A 19,454-nucleotide genomic window follows, 5' to 3' on the forward strand; every position below is an offset into this window, starting at 1 on the left:
TAAGAAAGATGCACTAGGTTCCTTCAACCTAGCTGTCTGAGGGAACATTACAGGAAGTCATTCCTTCCCACCGCTATCAGACTCTTTAATCATCCACTTGGGTCAGGTCCACACACACAGAACAGGATTAATCCAATTTATACCCATATCTCTTCATTTTATACAAGTGCTTGTATATTTGATGTTATGACAACTATCCCCTCCCTACAATCCCCAGCCAGCTGAAGCAGATCTCTTCCTGCCAGGTGTTTCTTCCTGTTAAAAGGGATTTCTTCCTTCCCAATATCATCAAGTGCTTTGCTACAAGAAATAGTCTGATTGTTGTAGTTTTCTCTATAATATTGTAGGGTATTTGACTTAGAGTCATCTCAAGGTGCTTTACACTGTAAGTTTGAACTGGAGCAATATGAATAAAACTGATTTGAGAGAATGCATTTTATTTTCAAGAATGGATTTGAAGAAATAATACAACACAATCTCTGATTATGTGACACTGGTTAAATTATTAGCAACATTATGGTTACTGTTGGCTTTATTTAATAACCAAAAGACAGAAGGTGGCGGGCGATCAAACGTAGTGTTGTGAACATACAAAATAAACAACAAGTTGAAGAACATGGTAAAAGTAAAATAAATTATTTTAAAAAATTATAATTTAAGTAACATTTTCTAAAGCACGTTAATCCTAATTATTGTCAACACAGCTTTAATGGTACGTGAAACAGAGCTGCAGTATACTCTATCCAAAGACAGAAAACATTACAAATGGTTTCAAGGAAGATTTAGTTGGCATGGTGTGTAGTCGAGAAACACAGCTTCAGTGTATAAGGGTAAGGCCCACCTAGAATATAGAAGCCAGAAGAAAACTTTCATCATAAAATGTAGAAAATGTCATTAAGGGTTCAAATGTACAACATACCAAGAACCACGTTGGCTTGTTGATCTACATGTTAAATACTTACTAGGGTTTTTCATCTGATAATGGTTCATCATAGCTAGTGCTTCCATGGCATCATTGATGGATTCCCACTCAAGCAGGCCAGATGAACTGCGCTCACCTGTCAAATCACATGACATTACCATGCTGAATAACACTTCTGTATTAAAAAGCCGTTAGTACACAACAGCACAACCAAATAATGAGATAATAACTTTAGTGACAACAAGTGTGGGGCGATCGTGGCTCAAGAGTTGGCCGTTCGTCTTGTAATCGGAAGGTTGCTGGTTCGAGCCCCGGTTCCGACAGTCTCGGTCGTTGTGTCCTTGGGCAAGACACTTCACCCGTTGCCTACTGGTGGTGGTCAGAGGGCCCGGTGGCGCCAGTGGCGCCTTAGTCAGTGCGCCCCAGGGCGGCTGTGGCTACACTGTAGCTTGCTATCACCAGTGTGTGAATGTGTGTGTGAATGGGTGGATGATTGTGTATAGTGTAAAGCGCTTTGGGGTACTTAGGACCAAGTAAAGCGCTATACAAATACAGACCATTTACAACATATTACTCACTCTTTCCAGTGAAAAGTTTCACACTTGTGGGCCTCTTGATTCCAAGTTCATCACAGACCTGAGCACAGAAACGCGTTTCAGTGAAAATGTGAGATGGATGCAGTGTTGCCAACTCCTCAGCAAGGAAAATCGCTATTGGCTGTCCTAAGAGTCACTATAAGTCGCTAAATGACATCTTTGCATAATTGGTCCTACCGATGTAATTATAACAGACGCTGTAGGAGAGAGAAATAACATTGTGGAAGAGACAGAGTGAGTTAAAAAAAAAAAACCCTAAAAAAATAATTCCAACCCTCCTCCTTTATCCGGATTTTGGACCTGCAAAAGTGACCCGAAATAGGCACTCTGGTGGAGTTACTGTTTTGGTGTGTGTGTCTTTTTAACTAGTTTTAAACCTTTTGATCCACAAAAAGTAACAGTAAAAGAACATTTTTATAGGGGAATATCTCCTGCTCTGACATCAGCTCGGGGCGACTGCTGCGTGAGGACTACCTGCCGCTTGTGAGCATTTTCACATGGGCGAGTTGCCCACGGCAGCACCCGCTGCTTGTTGAGAGTAAGAGTGATACGTGCTTTCATGTGAAAAAGTCGTCATAAGTCTCCAATAACACCAGAAAAAGTCACTAGATTTGTCGCTAGTCGCTTTTTAGAAAAAAGTCGCTAAGGGGTCTGAAAACTCGCTAAGTTGGCAACACTGGATGGATGCTTTTGGCCATCACAGATAGCAACCTTTGTTGCTTTTTTTTTTTTTTTACCTGATTAAAGATCTCAGCAGAGATGTCGGGTTGTGCATTAAAGAAGTGTAAGACGTTGCTCGGATGCTGGATTCGGTTTTTAGCCGCCTGCTCTGGTGAGGTGAAGCGGTTGTTGCGTGATCCATGGAAATCTTTAAAGCTGCTTGTGTTGTCCTCTAACTGGTAGCACTGTCCCGGCACTATAGCCTGTTGCTTGGACACACTGAAAGAAATAAGGCCAGAGGTCTTGCATCTGTTGTTTATTTTTAAGGGAGAAATTTATCTCTAAAAGTCTGTGCTGATGTTTCTAAATTGTTTCTGTTCTTACCAAACATTGAGTTTCTGTCCAAAAAGGAAGTTATTGTTCAGATGAGTAATGGCCCTGTCCACAGAGTAACAGTCTCCCATCTCCACCATTGCTGCTCCAGGTTTACTCTTCATGAACTTGACCTGAAAGAAAAATAGACTAAAACAATATTACCCAGCAGTACACACAGTATTTAAACATGAACTTTTTATGATGACTTTTGTGCCGACACCTCCTTGCAATGGGACAAACAAAAAAGACCTTCAGATTGTCTGAAGGATGGACTTGTCTTTCTCCCACTTCCAGCATCAACAGTAAGCTACACCATCACATAGTAGCTCAGAAATGGAGCCCACTAACATCAACAACCAACAGGCTTTTTTTTTTTGTTATTGTTAGCAATGTTAGCAATCAAGCACAAAAAGACTAGCCAGCTGGCTGGCTTTGGATAACAAGCGATCTGTCCCTCTTAGCAGGTAAGGTGTTACCTACCATCAGAGAAATGAAAGCTTTATCCAAAAAAGATCATCTGAGGAAACTGGAATTTGGCCCTCAGTGGAAAAAACAAAACAAAACACTGGCGGCATTCAGTGCTACCCCTCGGCCTCCTAGCAGATACAGCTAGAAGGATATATCAGTTTATATATCAGTTTCAAAATTCTGCATCGCCTTGTTCTCAAGTGATCATATTCAAAAAATGTTTCAACATTAGTACACGACCAAAATGGCTGACAAGTTAGTATCGCGTGCTAAGCTTTCACGTGTCTGCAAATCTTCTTTGCGCCCCTTTCAGTTGTTGGAAAGATGGCAAAATATTATAAATGTCCTTCACTTATGGGGTCTAACAGCAAAACAATGACTTGATGCTTCAGTCAGCTTTCACTTACCCTCTCTACATTGCCATACAGGCAAAAGATGTTGAAGACCTTGTCAGCATTGATCTTAGAGGGCTCCAGGCCATATACCATAAGAACTGGAGAGTCAGCGTGAGGACCGTACTCGGGCGGTGGCGGTCCATATCCAGGACCGTAGCGCTGGTTACCCCGACCACGCCCACCCATGCCTGGCCCCATGCGATGGGGAGGAGGGGGGCCATAGCTGTCATCGTTGTAGCCATGATAACCTCCCTGTGGTCCACCTTAAGATGGGGAAAAAACCCCAAAACAAACAAGCAAAACAAAAAAAACAAACATAATTGTAACAGATTTTGAGCAGTGTCCGTTTTTCTACATGTCACACTAATTTGATTATGCGATGTTTACCATAATCAGGTGGGTGATCGCCCAGAAGAGCAGGCTGCCTCTGCCGTTTGTTAGGATTGGCATTGGGATCTATAATAGATTAAAAAAAAAAAAAGTTGCCCATCAAACAGCTTCTTTACCACGTGTCTCAAAGGTACCTTGCATGGGCTACAACATGCTAAGGGACATGTTTGTGAATGGCATGCAACTGAAGGGCCTGAAATCTTTAAAAAGTGTTCAAACAGTCAGCAGGTTTTACAGGTGACATAATGGAGATTTTCTTTTTCCACAGTGACTTTGAAAGATAGCGTTCAAATTTTAAAGTCTTACATCTGCCATTCTACTACAAGCGCACACACCTTGTGAATTGTTCCAATTGCCTTCACCATCAGCATCTGTGCAGGTACACATGACACACGTCAAATCCAATAAAACATCATGAAAAAAAGTAGCAATCTGGCAACACTGTATAAACACATTTCATCACATGCTCAGTTGTTTCGAATAGAGACATTAAAACAGAAAATCAAAGAGTAAAATACGCAATGTGCTAAGAGCAGCACCTGCTGTTTTATTGAAAACTATTTGAATATCAGTATACATTTATTACAAGCCAGGACACAGATATAACATGAGTGAAAAAACATCAAGCACTGAAACTAATAACATGGTGAAAAATTAAACCAGCGACGTCGGCTGATTTAACTTCAACAAAAAGTACGAACAGATTTATTTTTGTTCAAAGAAGGCTTTCCTTCAGCTCAGTTCACCAAAACTCAGTAAATTAAACTCTTAAACCAGTATCTGTTTAGCAGGCACCTTCTCTGTAAGGTTAGGGTAGAACTTCTTTACTCCCTATGCAATCACTTATCTAAACCATCAAGTTCTCAGTAATAATTTTGTCACTATGTGCACATCATCCGTGGTAAACAATCATTTCCGCCACCTGTTTGTTTATTTACAGGCTGCAAACGAAGGTCTTCATGTGGAACCTCTATGTAAAATGCTTTCAATGGTGCATTTAAACCTAAACATCAGAACATCTGGCACGGCACTCAAGCACACCCATAATCCTAGTGTCATGGACAGTTTCACAATCACAGTGTTGGCCATGTTGGACAGCTACATTGGCCTGACAGAAATATTAAAACTAGCAATGCGAGTTGAGAAATCTGGAAGGAGTCACCAGATGTCAAGTCTTATTTTCCAAAAATATAAGCATCAATATCTCTCTCTCTCTATTTGATTTAAAAAAAGAAAGAAAAGAAAAACTTGGTTCCATTACATCCTTACAAACCATCTCCCATGTTGTTGTGTCATTATGCATGATAACCAAATTTCACATATATAAAAAAAAGAAGTTAAAGATCTGCCTTGTGACTCACATTTGAAATTTTTATCTCATACTACAGTCTAAAATGCTTTGAAATTGACTGGACTTTGTGAAGTTTTGTGAAAACCTTTAATCTCTCATCCAAAAAACAACTCTACACACACAGGTCAAGATCAAATATTCTTTACAACTGCTCGGTTCATGTGTTGTACTGCAGCAACCTATAATTGTACTCTTTAAAATGAATTACGTGACTATTACATAAAAGACATCTCCATCTCCCAATTTAAATCAACAGTACGCGATTTCTCCCCACAATACTTTTGAACTGTTAACCATGAAGTTAGATTATTCATTTATTTCAGTACTTACAGCACCATACATGGAGCATGGGACACAGTGAGAAGAAAGGGGGCAGTCTTCAGCAAGGATGCTACTCGCCAATCTCTGACTCCAGCCTCAACTCATTCTCCCTCTTCTTGTCTTTTCTTTCTTCTTTCCTTCCTTCCTTCCTTGCATCTCCACCACCAGAGAGAAAAGTACTTCCATGCGTCCATGTTGGGTTTTGACTTGCTGCCGCTCTGTTTTTGGAAATTGTGCTATTAGAGGCTCATTTCCAGCTTACCGTGCTCTGACCATAAAGCAGGACATATGCACCGATTGAGTGGGCTGTCAGTCCACAGACACACTGAGCCAAACCTGCATCACACGGGAGGCGTTAAAGGCATCACTATGGTCCAGTGCAAAAAAAAAAAAAAAAAAAAAAAAGGAAAAATGAAAACAATGCAGAAACAACACAAGAATAGCACAAAGAGGAGAAGGGAAATGGGAAGGAAGGTACAGGGGGAAAAAAACAAACAAAAAAAACAAAAAAAAACAGAACACCAGTGTCCATAAATGCAGAAAGCTTTGGGAAAGATCTGTAATCTGTTTGCCTCTGTGCTTGTATGCTTGATAGGTGTCTGATGCTTGTGTCTTCATGGACCCCCCATGGATATTTCTTCTTGTGTAAAAATGGCACTCACTTGATGTCGTTTATTTGGTTTAATAGCTGTCAGCCACTTGCAAAGCTTGACAATAAGTCACTAGAAATATGATGTGCTGTCATAGCAGTTCAGCTGTATGTTGCCTTGGATATTCGGATCGCTGTGTTGTCATGTGGTGTTCGGCACAGGAAGGTAGAGATGAGGAGTATTAGCATGGCCTCTTTTTTGTATATCGCCCCCATATGTGGTGTCATCTGTTCCCTGGTCAGGCTGAGTGTGTCTGAAAACTCCTTTGTTGCTTCCTGTGGTTGTGTTAGGGTAAGCACATCCCAACAGTTGGGAGGTGTGGTCGCTATGGCCACACAGCTGACCCCCACCCTCATCATCAATGTGTTGTGTCAAAGTGGGGACTCCTCGGAGCTCTGCAGATGGCATGTACTGTAGTGGTAAAGTGATGGTAGTAGATGCTTATCAATCTACAACATCAGTCTGTAGTGGATATGCGGGGTGTCTGTTCGCATGGCCTTCGAGTATTTCTGTCCCTCAATCTGAAAATGGTGGCTACTGCCCACCATCAAAAATGAAATGGATTCCCATGTCAGGTGGTGGTGATGAGCTTGGAATAAGGAAGTACCGAGTTGAGGTTGTGTTCCGGTATTTGATGCCCCACTGTGTCCGACGTACAGTATGCCATAAAGCAGATTTACATTAGTTGTGGTTGCTGTTATGCTGTAGAAGCCGTTGTGTCTGCTTAGAGGTTGAGGTAAGCCTGTATGATTCTGCACCGTGAGGACACAAGGAGTACCTCTAGGTCGTAAGGCAGTGCAAGCTATGCAATATCAAAAACTTTCTTATGAGGACATGATGTCAAAAACCTGTATGAAACTTGCAATGTACATGTTGTGGTTCCGGCTGTGTGTCAGACAAGTAACTACACCTTTTACAGTGTCTAGTGAAAAATATGAATTCTCCATCAGACAACTGCACCAAAGTAAAGCATGTGCCTGTGATCAGGTTTTAAAAAAACAAACAAAAAACAACAACAAATGAACAAACAGCAGCAGTAGGGTCTTTGTGATCAAGGTGAATTGTCTTTTTCCAGCTACCGTGACATCTGAACAGCCAAGAGTATTAAACTGGTCACAGACTTGGCAGTGCAGCAACACTCATGTTTAAGCATAAAAATCTTATATAATTACCCAAAAAGGTAGCCATTTTCATTCTACACCAATTTTGCTAGAGCTGGTCCTAACATATCGTCAATACTCAAGGTACGCAAAACACATTAGGAACACTGAACTTTGGAGCTTTACTATTTATTTAATTTATTTCATGAAATGCTAATTACTTGGGTTCCACCAAGATTATAACACATGAAATCTGCATTTAACCCATCTTTAAGCTCACATCACTTTCCATATTGTTAACTTTCACTTTGTTTTTTTTGTTAAAAGGGATCATATACTTGACACGTGTGAAAACCATTCATCGAAAATTAATTAAAAAATTAAGTCTCACACTATGACACTAGGACTGTTCGATATCACGATATGAAAACGTCTATCGTTTCATTTTACGCTATCGTTTGTTTCGTGGTGTCACAAAATAAACTGTTTATGGCAATATCTTTTCATCGTTTTGATGGTCACAGTAGAACTTCTTAAAGTTCTCTCTTTCTCTACACTACGGACGGACATGCGACTGTTTTTATGCGTTGTCGTTAGCAACAACAACGGTAAAACCATTGCATGGCTCTGCCGTCTGCTTGCTTATTTTCTACATAAACCTTTCACAATAAAGCTCAAGATCCTGTTGAGATTTTTCAAAATACAGTGAATCACGTGAAAGATGCAGAGTGTTTACGGATGAGAAGCTAAAAAGAGCCGTCAGGTGCTAAAAAAACAAACCTTAGAACAGGCTTTTCCCTGCAGCACGCCGTGTAATAAATACTCACAAAGAAAAATTGCGTCTGTTTCAACTTATGTAACACTCGACTCCAGGTACACGACGCCGAGCTGAAAACACTTCACGCAAGTCGAGTTGAGCGAGATTCACAGAATTGACAGAAAATGTAATATTTTTGTGATAAATACTGTTGTCGCCACGATAAATGTTTTATATCAGGATATGAGATTTTGGTCATATCGCACAGCCCTATATGACACATACTGTCTCTGCTGTCAATGCTAACACCCAACAACCTTCCAGCCTGCAAAGTCTGGCCAACATTTGAAACCCATCATCACATGCCTTCTACAGGTCCAACAAGGACACTCAGTTGGAAAGCAGGAAGCCTGATTTAATTCTGACAAAATCTCCACTATGTTTTTAAGGTTAACTGGTGTAACAGCCTCTGCTGTGTTCACTGGATTACAGTTGGCAGAGATGTGAGATTGTGCAGCTGTGACATGCTCTACAGGGAATGTGAACCTATGTGAAGAATGGTGTGCCTGCTTATGCTGCTGTGATTAGTGCGATGGGCTTTTCACATGCACGAACCTATAATTTATGTCAGCTGCCCTGGAGGTTGCTCCTCATGCCCTTACATTGTGCCTGCTGTGTGGCGAGAAAATGCACGAAGACTGTGAAGGCATCGCAGGAATACTGCCTCTGACAGGGCTGAGCTGCATGGTCAAAGAAACCATTCGTCTGTGATCAAAGGCAATACCCCTGGAGGCAGAGAACCCTAACCATCCCATACAATGCCATGAGAGGAAAAGAGAAAGAAAAAAAAAGAGGGAGGGACAGGCAGGGGCTACACGTTACCTTGGCCACTCAGGTTGGGATTTGTGTAGTCCCATGTGTCCTGGTCATTCTTGAAGACATTGAGTCGCGCTGGCTATAGAAAGGATGGCAAGATGAAAATGATTTTCTTCTCACAAGCACCTGATATTAATAGTCGAGCTACAAAGGGTGGTTAGACACTTACCTTGGCATATTCAATCTTTAGGGTGCAACAGCCAGAGTAGATGTCTGCCCCGTTAAGAGAGGCTTTAGCCCTCTGGGCACTTTGGACCGAATCAAATGTGGAAGCAGTGAGTTAAGGGGAGGTCTGACTGCATAAAGGTTTAAATGCTCATGTAGAAACATACTGATGTTTCTGAGTGGGAGTAGTAAAAAAGAACATGATCTAAAAGGATATTCGACCATGGCCTGAACACCGTTTTTTCTGAAGATGACAATCCTCTGTACAGGGCCACAGTTGTTACAAATAGTGTAGAGTACATCCTGTAGGGTTACACACACAGATTGATACATCACTATCGTGAGAATACTTTATGTGACAACATACATTTCACCTTTAAAACACAAACACACAGTGCTTTGAAAGCTCTTACCCAAAGTCAAAAACTAGATTTTTTAAACGACATCAAAGGGGAAAAGATACTGATGATTGTAGAGACCAGCAAAGATAAACAGTGAAGCAGGACCAGATGTATGAGACAAAACTCATACAGGTATTTTTAGGGTGGATAAGAACATACGACATATATCTCAGTATTTAATGAGGAATAGGAATAGATCACAGCACAACAAGTACTTTCATTAGAGCAGCTGGAATCATATAAAATAATAGAATTGGAAATACATTTCAGGAACGTTAATATAACTATTTCACATATCTCTTTCTGATGTTTGTTTTCACTAAGCTGGGGATAGTTAACATTCTTTAAGATGGAATCATGTGAAGTTCTGATTGGGTCTGTAGGATACAGGCAAGGAAACTAACCAGCACAGCTACCATATACAGCTGTAGACTGGTCAGCAGCGACTATGAGGCAACATCTAGAGCAGAAACATTACATTAATGCAAGGTTAACTGCATTTACTCTAGGTGCCACTGATTACAGACTCGGAAGTTAATAAATAAAGAAATATTTTTATAATTTTACAGCCCTGATTTCCATTACTTCAGGTCATGAATTTGGACTTTTCCACTGTGTGCTTCTTGTAACATTTTCAATGATTTCGACTCCAGCTGATCCAGGAGAGAAGGACAACAGTTACCTAAGCAAAAACCTGTAGTGATCCCATATGTGTCAGGAGTATCAGAACAGCTGAAATGCATTTTTTCTAAACACCGCATCTCCGTGGCTTTCAAACCCCAAAACACGCTGCGCCAAAAAAATTAGTCCACCCCAAGGATCAGGTCCCCGAACACAAATATAGTAACATAGTGTACGCTGTTAAATACCAAGACGATTGCCATGATTTATACATCAGGGAAACCAAACAATCTCCTTTGAAGCGGATGGCACAACACAGAAGAGCCACCTCGTCAGGCCAGGACTCTGCAGTCTACTTACACCTACAGGCCAGTGGACACTCTTTCAATGATGAGGATGTAACATCCTGGACAGGGAGGAACGCTGGTTTGAGTCAAAGAGGCCATTTACATGAAATGGGAAAGACGATCTCTGAATCGAGGAGGGGGCCTAACGGTACATCTTTCGCCATCTTACAATGCTGTGATTGCAGCGATTCCCCAACTCTCTGTGAATGGGACTCATGGCCATTGATCAGTGGTTGTTATTCAATGAGCTTGATCAGTGGTTGCTGATCAATGGTCATGAGAATTTGTATATTAATAATCAAGGAACTGACCTCCCAGCCCATTGTTTCTTCATTGGTGATAGTTTCAGTCATTATGCAAATGTAGTGTTTATAAGATTGGGGAAACCTGCAGTCAGCTGAGACTGAAGAAGTCACTTGGATGAGTGACCAAACGTTTCTCCCACTGAAAACGCTGCGTCCAGATGAACAGAATCAACTTTTGGGGATTTTCAATGGATTATCTGACTAGCATTATCAGATACCTGATATCTAACAATGAATTCACTGAATGATCTGTGGGAATATACAATAATAAATTATAAGAAGATGTTTTTACATTACCGTGGTAATGGGATAGATGGGGTTTATAATTGTGAGCAGCAGAACATTGTTGACGCTCCGAGTGTCATCCGAGTCTCCTGGTCTGGAAATCTTCTGACTAGTTGAGTAGTTGATGAAGGCAGGGTGACCTGCAATGTAAACCTGGTTCTCTGCTGCATAAGTAACAGCATTGCAGGAGCCGTTCATGTCCTCATACTCCACCAGGGCCTGCCGCTTCTTGGGCATCATAACCACAAAACTAGACATTAAGCAAGAGAAAGATTTATAGTTCCCACACTGAACCATGTTTAATGAATAAAGGCACAATCAGCCTATTAATTTTAAAACTACACAACTTGAATTTAGTTACAAGCAAACTTACTTTGCCTATAACTTATCAAACCTAAACTAGTGTTATAAATTGAGTTAGGGAATATGAAATTAACAAGAACCAACATTTAAATCAGCTCAATACCTTTTTTTTGTTAGTTGTTAATATTCTGTGGAACATACGGGAGTGTATGGTTGACATCAGACATGTGCACCAATCTCAGTCCACTGAATGCGACAAACACGATAGAGAAGCTTCATTTTAAGTGTGTTCAGCTTTTACCTGATGGTGCCAAACTCTTGCAGGGCTTCCACCAGGTCAGCCTCCATGACACCGTCCACCAAACCCCTGATATGCACCACCGGGGAGGGGAGCGGTTTGTGAGGGTCATCGTAGCTCTCCTATTTTTTTTCATTTAAAAAAAAAAAGAAAAAGGAAACGCAAGATAATGTTTGCTGAGACATAAACAACACAAAAACAGCCAATCTGTGTCAATCAGCCCTTTAACAATAACTGCACTGGGGATTTGTGTTAGAAACTGACATTAAACTGCAACAGAGTTTTTTTGCAACACTGAAACTAAAACGTGTCTTCTATCTGTACACACAGTGAAATTGCGTGTCATTAAACAGCTATTTCATATTACACAATAAACATGCAATTACTGTTGTTTAAACGAAATCTGACCATACCATTGGCTTGTTTGGTTTGGCTCGCTAGTTAGCTACTTAATTTTAGCTAGCGGTGAGACAAGCACTACTTTTGCTATAAAGTATATTTGTTTCTTAGATAAACAAAACTGGCCCATTTAAGCATACTAAAACACCAACTACCGGAGTCAGAAGGAAACACTTACCGTTGTCATTCCTCCGTCTTCAGTTTTCTGTCTTTTCGTTGCTCTGCCACCTTCTCCGTAGTATCGGCCCGCAGAAGCAGCCATGTTGTCCTGTCCCCTCTGCCGGCCTATTGCTGCATTCCAGATACGTGGGAAAAAACGGGATGGTATTTCCATAACCATCAGCAACGGCTCTATTTTCAATAAACCACTCTAGACTTCCACGGTGTAAGACCGGAGACTTCCTTTTCCCATAAAAAAAAGTCATATTTTATTCTGCATGTGAGACGATGATTCGAATGACTAAACATTTTTCTCTCTGTGAATGTCCGTTCGACATTAAAAAAAAATGTCGTTTCGACTAATGTGCTATGAAGCTTCTTTTTCCCATGATGACCTTTGAATGCAACAAGAAAGTGGCTCGCGCTTAGCATGTTCCTATTGGTCACTTTTGCCTGTCAATTATTAATGTCATGACAGGAGGTGGAGTTGATCCCTTTGTTCATGTTTTAGAACCAATGATTGTATGAAAAACGCTTTAATTTAGTTTTAATCTACAATCAAAAAACAGTGAAAAACAGAACATTTAGAAACTTGAGCCTAAAAAGTTGTAATTTCACATCACTTCTTGCTTCCAGCACATATTTAATATGATGAAATAATGGTGATTGAACAAGAGCAAGACCAGAAAGAGAAGAAGAAATTTATCTGTCTGATTGTCTCCATCAAATAGATATTCTATTATACAAGGGGGCACTGGTCAACCCCCCAAATTTGCTGCCTACCCACCAGTGGCCCCTCCTGGCAAATCAAATCACTTTTATTGTCACGTCACATTAATGGTACACTGGTACAGCACATGAGAGTGAGATTCTTGTGTACAAGCTTCAAGCGAATATAAGGGCAGGAATGTGAGAATTATAAGAATAAATACATGTACAACTTTAAGGATGTATGCACATTACTAATATATATGACAAATATTTATATGTGTGTGTGTGTGTGTGTGTGTGTGTGTGTGTGTGTGTGTGTGTGTGTGTGTGTGTGTGTGTGTGTATCTGCACCAATTACTGTAGAAAACAGTCATTGGTCTGCGCATATATACATATATGTAAAATAGGCATAGTGTTGAAGTTCCGGTAAGTGAGAGTGAGGTGCCTATGAAGTGTCACTGTTCAGCAGTCTGGTGGCCTGATGGAAGAAGCTGTCCCTCAGTCTCCTAGTTTGGGCCCAGATATTGCAGTACCTCCATCAGGCAGATGGAGGTAGTTTGAACAGTTTATGACTGGGGTGGGTGGAGTCTTTGATCATCCTTGCACAGCTTCCTGAAGATGTCCTGGAGGGAGGACAGCTCACCTCCAATTATCCTTTCAGCACACCGCAGCACTTGCTGGAGAGCTTTGCGGTTGTAAGCGGTGCTGTTGCCACACCACGCGGTGATGCATCCAGTGAGGATGCTGTCAATGGCACCGCGGTAGAAGGTCCTGAGGATGCGGGGGCTCATGGCGAATCTCTTCAGTCTCCTGAGAAAGAGTCACTTCACTGTTTTGATGTTTGAACTGACCATGTGAGATCCTCCACCAGATGTACATACACCTAGGAAACGGAAGCTGCTCACTCTCTCCACAGCAGCACCGTTGATGGTGATGGAGGTACGTGCTTCTCTACACCTCCGGAAGTCCACTATCAACTCCTTTGTCTTTATGACGTTGAGAGTGAGATGGTTCTCTTGGCACCAGTGCGTCAGGGTGCTGACCTCCTCTCTGTGAGCCGTCTCATCACCTTTGGTGATAAGACCCACCACTGTTGTGTCGTCTGCAAACTTCACAATGATGTTGGAGTTGCTAGTTGCCGTGCAGTCATAGGTGTAGAGTGAGTACAGGAGAGGGCTCAGTGCACACCACTGTGGAGCACCAGTGTTCATTATGAAGGGGGATGAGGTGATGCTGCCCAGTCTGACCACTTGGTGTCTGTCAGACAGGAAGTTGAGGATCCAGCTGCAGAGAGAGCTGCTCAGTCCTAGATCCTGCAGTTTCCTTCAAGGGAACGATGGTATTGAATGCTGAGCTCTAATCTACAAACAGCCTTCTCACATATGTGTCTCTCTTCTCCAGGTGCGAGAGGGCAGTATGTAGTGTCGGGGCTATGGCATCATCAGATTTGGTCTATTTGGGAAGTTTCTTGGGCCAATATTAGTGTAAGTATCTATCTAAATAATCGATCAAAATAATTCACATGTTCAGTACTAGAAGTTCCAGATGTGTGAATGTTGTAGCCACTGTTGAAAGTTCAGCAACAGTAAACTGTGTTGTGAAATGGAGACATTTATCTGAGCTACAGGACTCACATTCTCTGCTTTTACATACAAAGATGCCCTAAGGGAAAAAAGACAATACTCTAAGTCCAGCAGCAACATTTAAATTCAGCACATTAATGAAAAAAATGAATAGAAATAATCAAGCAATTATAAAATATATTAGTGGAAGGGTTAAATTTGCCCTTTTCACCAGTTAAGGTCTTGGATTTGGAATGAAAAGATGTGTGAATTGAAAAGAGCGTTTCCTTCATTAATATCTCTGGATGTTTGGTTGCAAAGTAACGTCCCCATCAGAAAAACAGAGACAGCAAAATAAAGTGAATGAAGGAGGATAACAAAATAAAAACAAATTAGGTGTGGGTTACAACAAAAATGCAATTAGAATTAGAATTGTACTGCAGCAAGCCACACCACGTTAATGTTATGGGAGAAAACCGAACTATATCATTCATGGAAATATGCATCCATGGAGCATATTCAGCCAATCACTGTGAAAACATCAGATTCAGCTGTAATATTACTGTTATGTATTATACATAACGTGCGTCCTCTAAGACCATGAAAATGGTTCTTTGCTAATCGCATGTATCATACTTATGGCACGTATTTGTAATTATAAAACACTTGTGTGGATACAGTGTTATGCAGCCTAATTGTCTTAATATTCATTTATTCTGACTCAAAATGGTCAGCAATGAAGGAGCTGTGAGTATTGGAAGCTGGGGAGGCTAATCCATGACTGATAATATTCCACTGTGCATTTTGTTCTCTCTAAGTATTGAGAGTGAGTATTAAAGTACTTACTGTTTTCCTTTCAGATTTAAAGTATGTGAGATTTGCATAGGTTGGCTCAGGGTGATGCTTTCTTTTTACAACCAGGACAGGAGAGAGAACAGGAGGAGAGTGCAGCTCTGATTAAGAGTGCAGCAGACTGATGAGACACCAGGAGAGCAGGAAAGGGGAAGAAGAGGAGAACAGATAAGACAGAGATGACAAAGTTTAATTATAACACAGTAAAAGCAGGAGCTGTGAGACAGTTTGACCTGATTTTACTATCAAATATACTAAACATCTTTAAAAAGGTATTTTTATCAAGTGAAAATCCAAACAATTACAGGGCTGGGCTAAGCTGCCAGTGTTTCAAGAGCAACGCCCCCTGATGACATCATTCCAAACATTACTGTAAATGATGGTGCCTGTAACTGTCCTCTGCCTACAAAACCGTGGGTTTAATTAGAAACATTAGAAAATAAAACAACAGGGTTTTTTTCTATTTCCAAAATGATAGAATCTGTGTTTCACCATTTCACAGGGCAGTGTCTCCGGCACTCCTGGAACAGCTGCGAGTGGACATCAGACAAATCTGTTCAGACAACCCAACTGCTCTCAGCACGTCACACCCAGAGAACACAGTTATAACTGCCCTCCAACATACTCTTCAGCCACCAGGAGGAGCCTCCTGACCTTCACTGCACATACAAAGTTGTCACCATATGCTCCTTCTGTGCAGGTTGGTTTAGGGAGATGCTCTCTCTCTCTCTCTCTCTCACACACACACACACACACACACACACACACACACACACACACACACACACACACACACACACACAAATGTGGATTTTGCCTCTAAGCTCTGAAATAATTCCAGGCAAGACAGACAGGTTTTAAGCTAACATAAAAGAATGCTAACTGGGGGGTTATTATAGTAACTGAGGACTCCATGGGACGACCCTGCGGTGAATTTGATGAGACGTCCAGTCCTGGGAAGATTGGCAACTCTCTTAAATAATTTTCACTTGTGAATAATCTTAATAATAATGATGGACTTCGAATTGTCCATGTAACCCTTGCCAAACTGATGGGCAGCAACTAAGATTATTGATGAAGATTAATCAAGTGTATCTGATTAACAGCACTTAGGTGTTATTTACTCTCTTCTTCTTATAAAAGTAGCAAGGATGCACTTCCAAATGCTTCTTTGTTCTGCTTTAGTTCTTGACAAATGAATAATGAGTGATATATATTATGTCTTGTTATGTCTGAGGTTTTATTAGAATTTTAGGGCCTGCTGAATACCACATGATTTTAGTAGAATTCAAACAGGGTGTGAAACACCAAGTACAGTTTCCACTGGGGAATTTTGAGGATTAAACACTTATTTGCTCATTTCTGGCAATTTTCTATGTACCAATACCTACCAGCTTATGGTAGATTTGTCCTTATTACTGACCTGGAAAATAATTCTATGAAAATCTCAGGCATTCTGTATTTGCTTTGAAAATATTATTTCCACTTTTGTCATTTCATAATATCACTCACATAGACACACAAGAAGATATGATTTATTCTTCTGTCTTTTTTATGTTTATCTGGTTACAGATGTGAGAAACAAATCAGCTTAAATGTGCACGTTTCACCTATTAATTAAAACTTCTCACATCAAATGGATGTGCATTAAATATTTGAGGCTGTTGTTGAGCTACGGATAAAATGTACAATTTTGCACACTGTTCTCGTGGCACTCACAGACTGCACGAAACATTACTGTGGTTCCTTGCCTGCAGGCTACACAATGAGAACCCTTGCCTTGGATCATCGCAAGTAAGATTTTGTTGCAGCAATAATGTAACTCTCAACAGGAGTCCAGTGTTTAGGACAGTTACAAGACAGAAAAGATATACAGTAACAAGATAAACACATTTCCTTTAGTGTAAAATATTCAAATAAATAAAGTAAACAATCCACTATCAAATCCCAACTGTTGGGATTTGATAGTATTTAAGTATTTAAGTATTTAAGTATTGCTAATAGCAGCTTGGAAGTCATCTCAAAACAGCCTCATGCATGTATACGGTCAGTTCAGCAGGTTGTCTACTAATTGGAAGGTCGGTGCATCAATCTTTGGGTATTCCAGTTTGCATTTTGAAGTATCCTTGGGCAGTTTTCCTTGAGTGCATGCGTGTTATAGCGGATCTGAACAATTCAAGAGCTTGACAATACAAGACACCAACCAGACTGAATGTTGCGCTGCACAAGGTTGCTGTGCATACAAGTGGAGTTGCATGTGCTGTCCAACTTAGTAGATGGTGCCGTTCAGTCATGGCTATATGTTTCGAAACATTTTCATATAGACATATGTTCATTCATTATAAATACATAGGAGCAGGTGCTGATTTGTGGCCATGTTGCTCTCCCATTTTGAATACTTTGATCATATTTTTTGTATGTGGCTAAATACTGAACATATGGCCAGTAAGAAATTGCACACGTTTGCATGCTGTGGAAGCAAATTTTAACATTTAAGATATGACGAACCATACCTTTATTATCTGAAAAAAAGAGTCCCTTCACCAAAGAAGTGAAAACGTGAAGGAAAGACAGAGCGTGATCTGGATAAAACATCATCCTCTTCCTGGAGTCAGGGCTCTAAGACATGAAAACGTCAATAAATATGGTTATGGTTTTATTCTCGACATCACAATTATCACTTATTATCAGCAGTTGAAGACAGCTGACAACAAGTCAGCTAAACAACAACAGCTGGTTATAAGCTAACATTAAGCCAGTGGGCTAATGTTGTACTCAAGTGTCCTAAAAATCAAACTTTCCCTCTGAACAGCTTGATCATTTTTATGTGTTTATCTCTCCTGTCTTTTCTCGCCCCAAACCCCTCGCTGCAGATGGAGTCCCCTCCCTGAGCCTAGTCCTGCCAGATGCTTCTTCCTGGGGAGTTATTCTTTCCCACGTTTGATCCACTTCAAAGGAAGTTTCACCGTTGCTGGCTAACAGCAGCAAAAAAAGCAGAACTTACCAACAGGAAAGTTCAGGATATCCTTAACAACTCATGCCAGTATCGCAGTCATCAGTCAGAAGTGACTCGCATTGACTCACGTGTTCTGCACCGTCTTGAATCGCAGGTTGTAACTTGTGAATGATGCAGTGAGGAAAATGAGTCAGATAAAGGTTGGCCTTTTTACACCTTTTTCTGCACCATCACTTGCAAAGCCAATGAAGCGTGCACCTAGTTTCATCTGATACACCTGCCATAACTGCAGGATACAGCAAGCAGCAGCCCCTGTGCATAAGTGCAGTTAACAAGTTGTAAACAATCAGGAAAACATCTGATGCACAGAATGAATACTTCTATGATTTTTTTGTGAGTCTCCTGATGCTGTGAAGTTTAGATGCGATTTTTACTGTTGTTTGTGGTGTGGACTGCTTGAGAAAAAAAATCTTCATGTTTGGCTAAAGTTAATCGCAGCACATCACGAACATCTGCTCATTTGGGTTTGTTTTACAGTCCCAGGACCTGGGTACCTTGGGTAACAGTCAGTAATGATGAACTCTGCAGTCTAATGTGAGGCTCTCTGTAATACAGCTGAAGCTTGGCCCAAATTGGATCATGCAACAGCACAATGATCCCAAACACAGCAGCAAGGAAAAGAACCAAAGCTCAGTCAAAGTCTAGACCTCAACCCTGTTGAAATACTGCGGCACAAATGCCTGCAAGCATCGGTGAACTTAGGCAACACTTTAAAGAAGAGTGGGCTAAAACCACAACCACAACAAAGACTGATAAAGTCAGCTGCTTCAGGCTGCTATATATGGTTCTACAAGCTACTGAATCCTGGGTTGTAGAAAGTCTTTTATAAAGTGTTTTTATTTAAACATTTTCGTCTTCAAAGTCAACACCATCTTTAACTGACCCATGCCAAGGTAATATGTATTACTTGACGATTATTTGTCAACTCTTTGTCTTGTATAAGACGTGGTTTACACTGGATATTAGTGTCACTGGTCTTGGTCATGTGACCTATCGCAGGTGATTTAACCCCCCCCATGTTTCACAGGTTCAATAAATAAGGACATTGTCGTTCTTCAGTGAGTGGATCATCCATTCTTTTCTATGTTTAATAAAAAAAGAACAATAGCGTAAAACAAACCTTCCCTCTAATCAATCAACAAAGAAAAAAGGAAACAAAATACGCTGAC

At 40.7% G+C, this 19,454-nt stretch overlaps 1 protein-coding gene across 1 annotated transcript; it reads right to left on the reverse strand.

Annotated features, from left to right (window-relative positions):
• Positions 1 to 426: 426 nt before the first annotated feature.
• hnrnpl (heterogeneous nuclear ribonucleoprotein L) lies at positions 427 to 12,429 on the reverse strand. The gene is made up of 14 exons (XM_086307851.1): positions 12,164 to 12,429; positions 11,590 to 11,708; positions 10,998 to 11,235; positions 9,242 to 9,329; positions 9,031 to 9,125; positions 8,868 to 8,940; positions 4,142 to 4,177; positions 3,804 to 3,872; positions 3,429 to 3,679; positions 2,563 to 2,684; positions 2,256 to 2,457; positions 1,501 to 1,558; positions 963 to 1,058; positions 427 to 841 (listed from the first exon to the last, which is right to left on the reverse strand). The coding sequence occupies exons 1-14, from the start codon at positions 12,323 to 12,325 to the stop codon at positions 783 to 785; spliced, it is 1,668 nt and encodes a 555-aa protein (XP_086163977.1). The 5' UTR covers positions 12,326 to 12,429; the 3' UTR covers positions 427 to 782.
• Between the last annotated feature and the right edge of the window lie 7,025 nt (positions 12,430 to 19,454).

This window comes from Aulonocara sp. 'chitande type north' Nkhata Bay, linkage group LG10 (assembly GCF_057382095.1).
Source record: "Aulonocara sp. 'chitande type north' Nkhata Bay isolate Kocher_YH1m ecotype deep benthic linkage group LG10, A_spYH_male_GT1.1, whole genome shotgun sequence".
Lineage (NCBI taxonomy): Eukaryota > Metazoa > Chordata > Actinopteri > Cichliformes > Cichlidae > Aulonocara > Aulonocara sp. 'chitande type north' Nkhata Bay.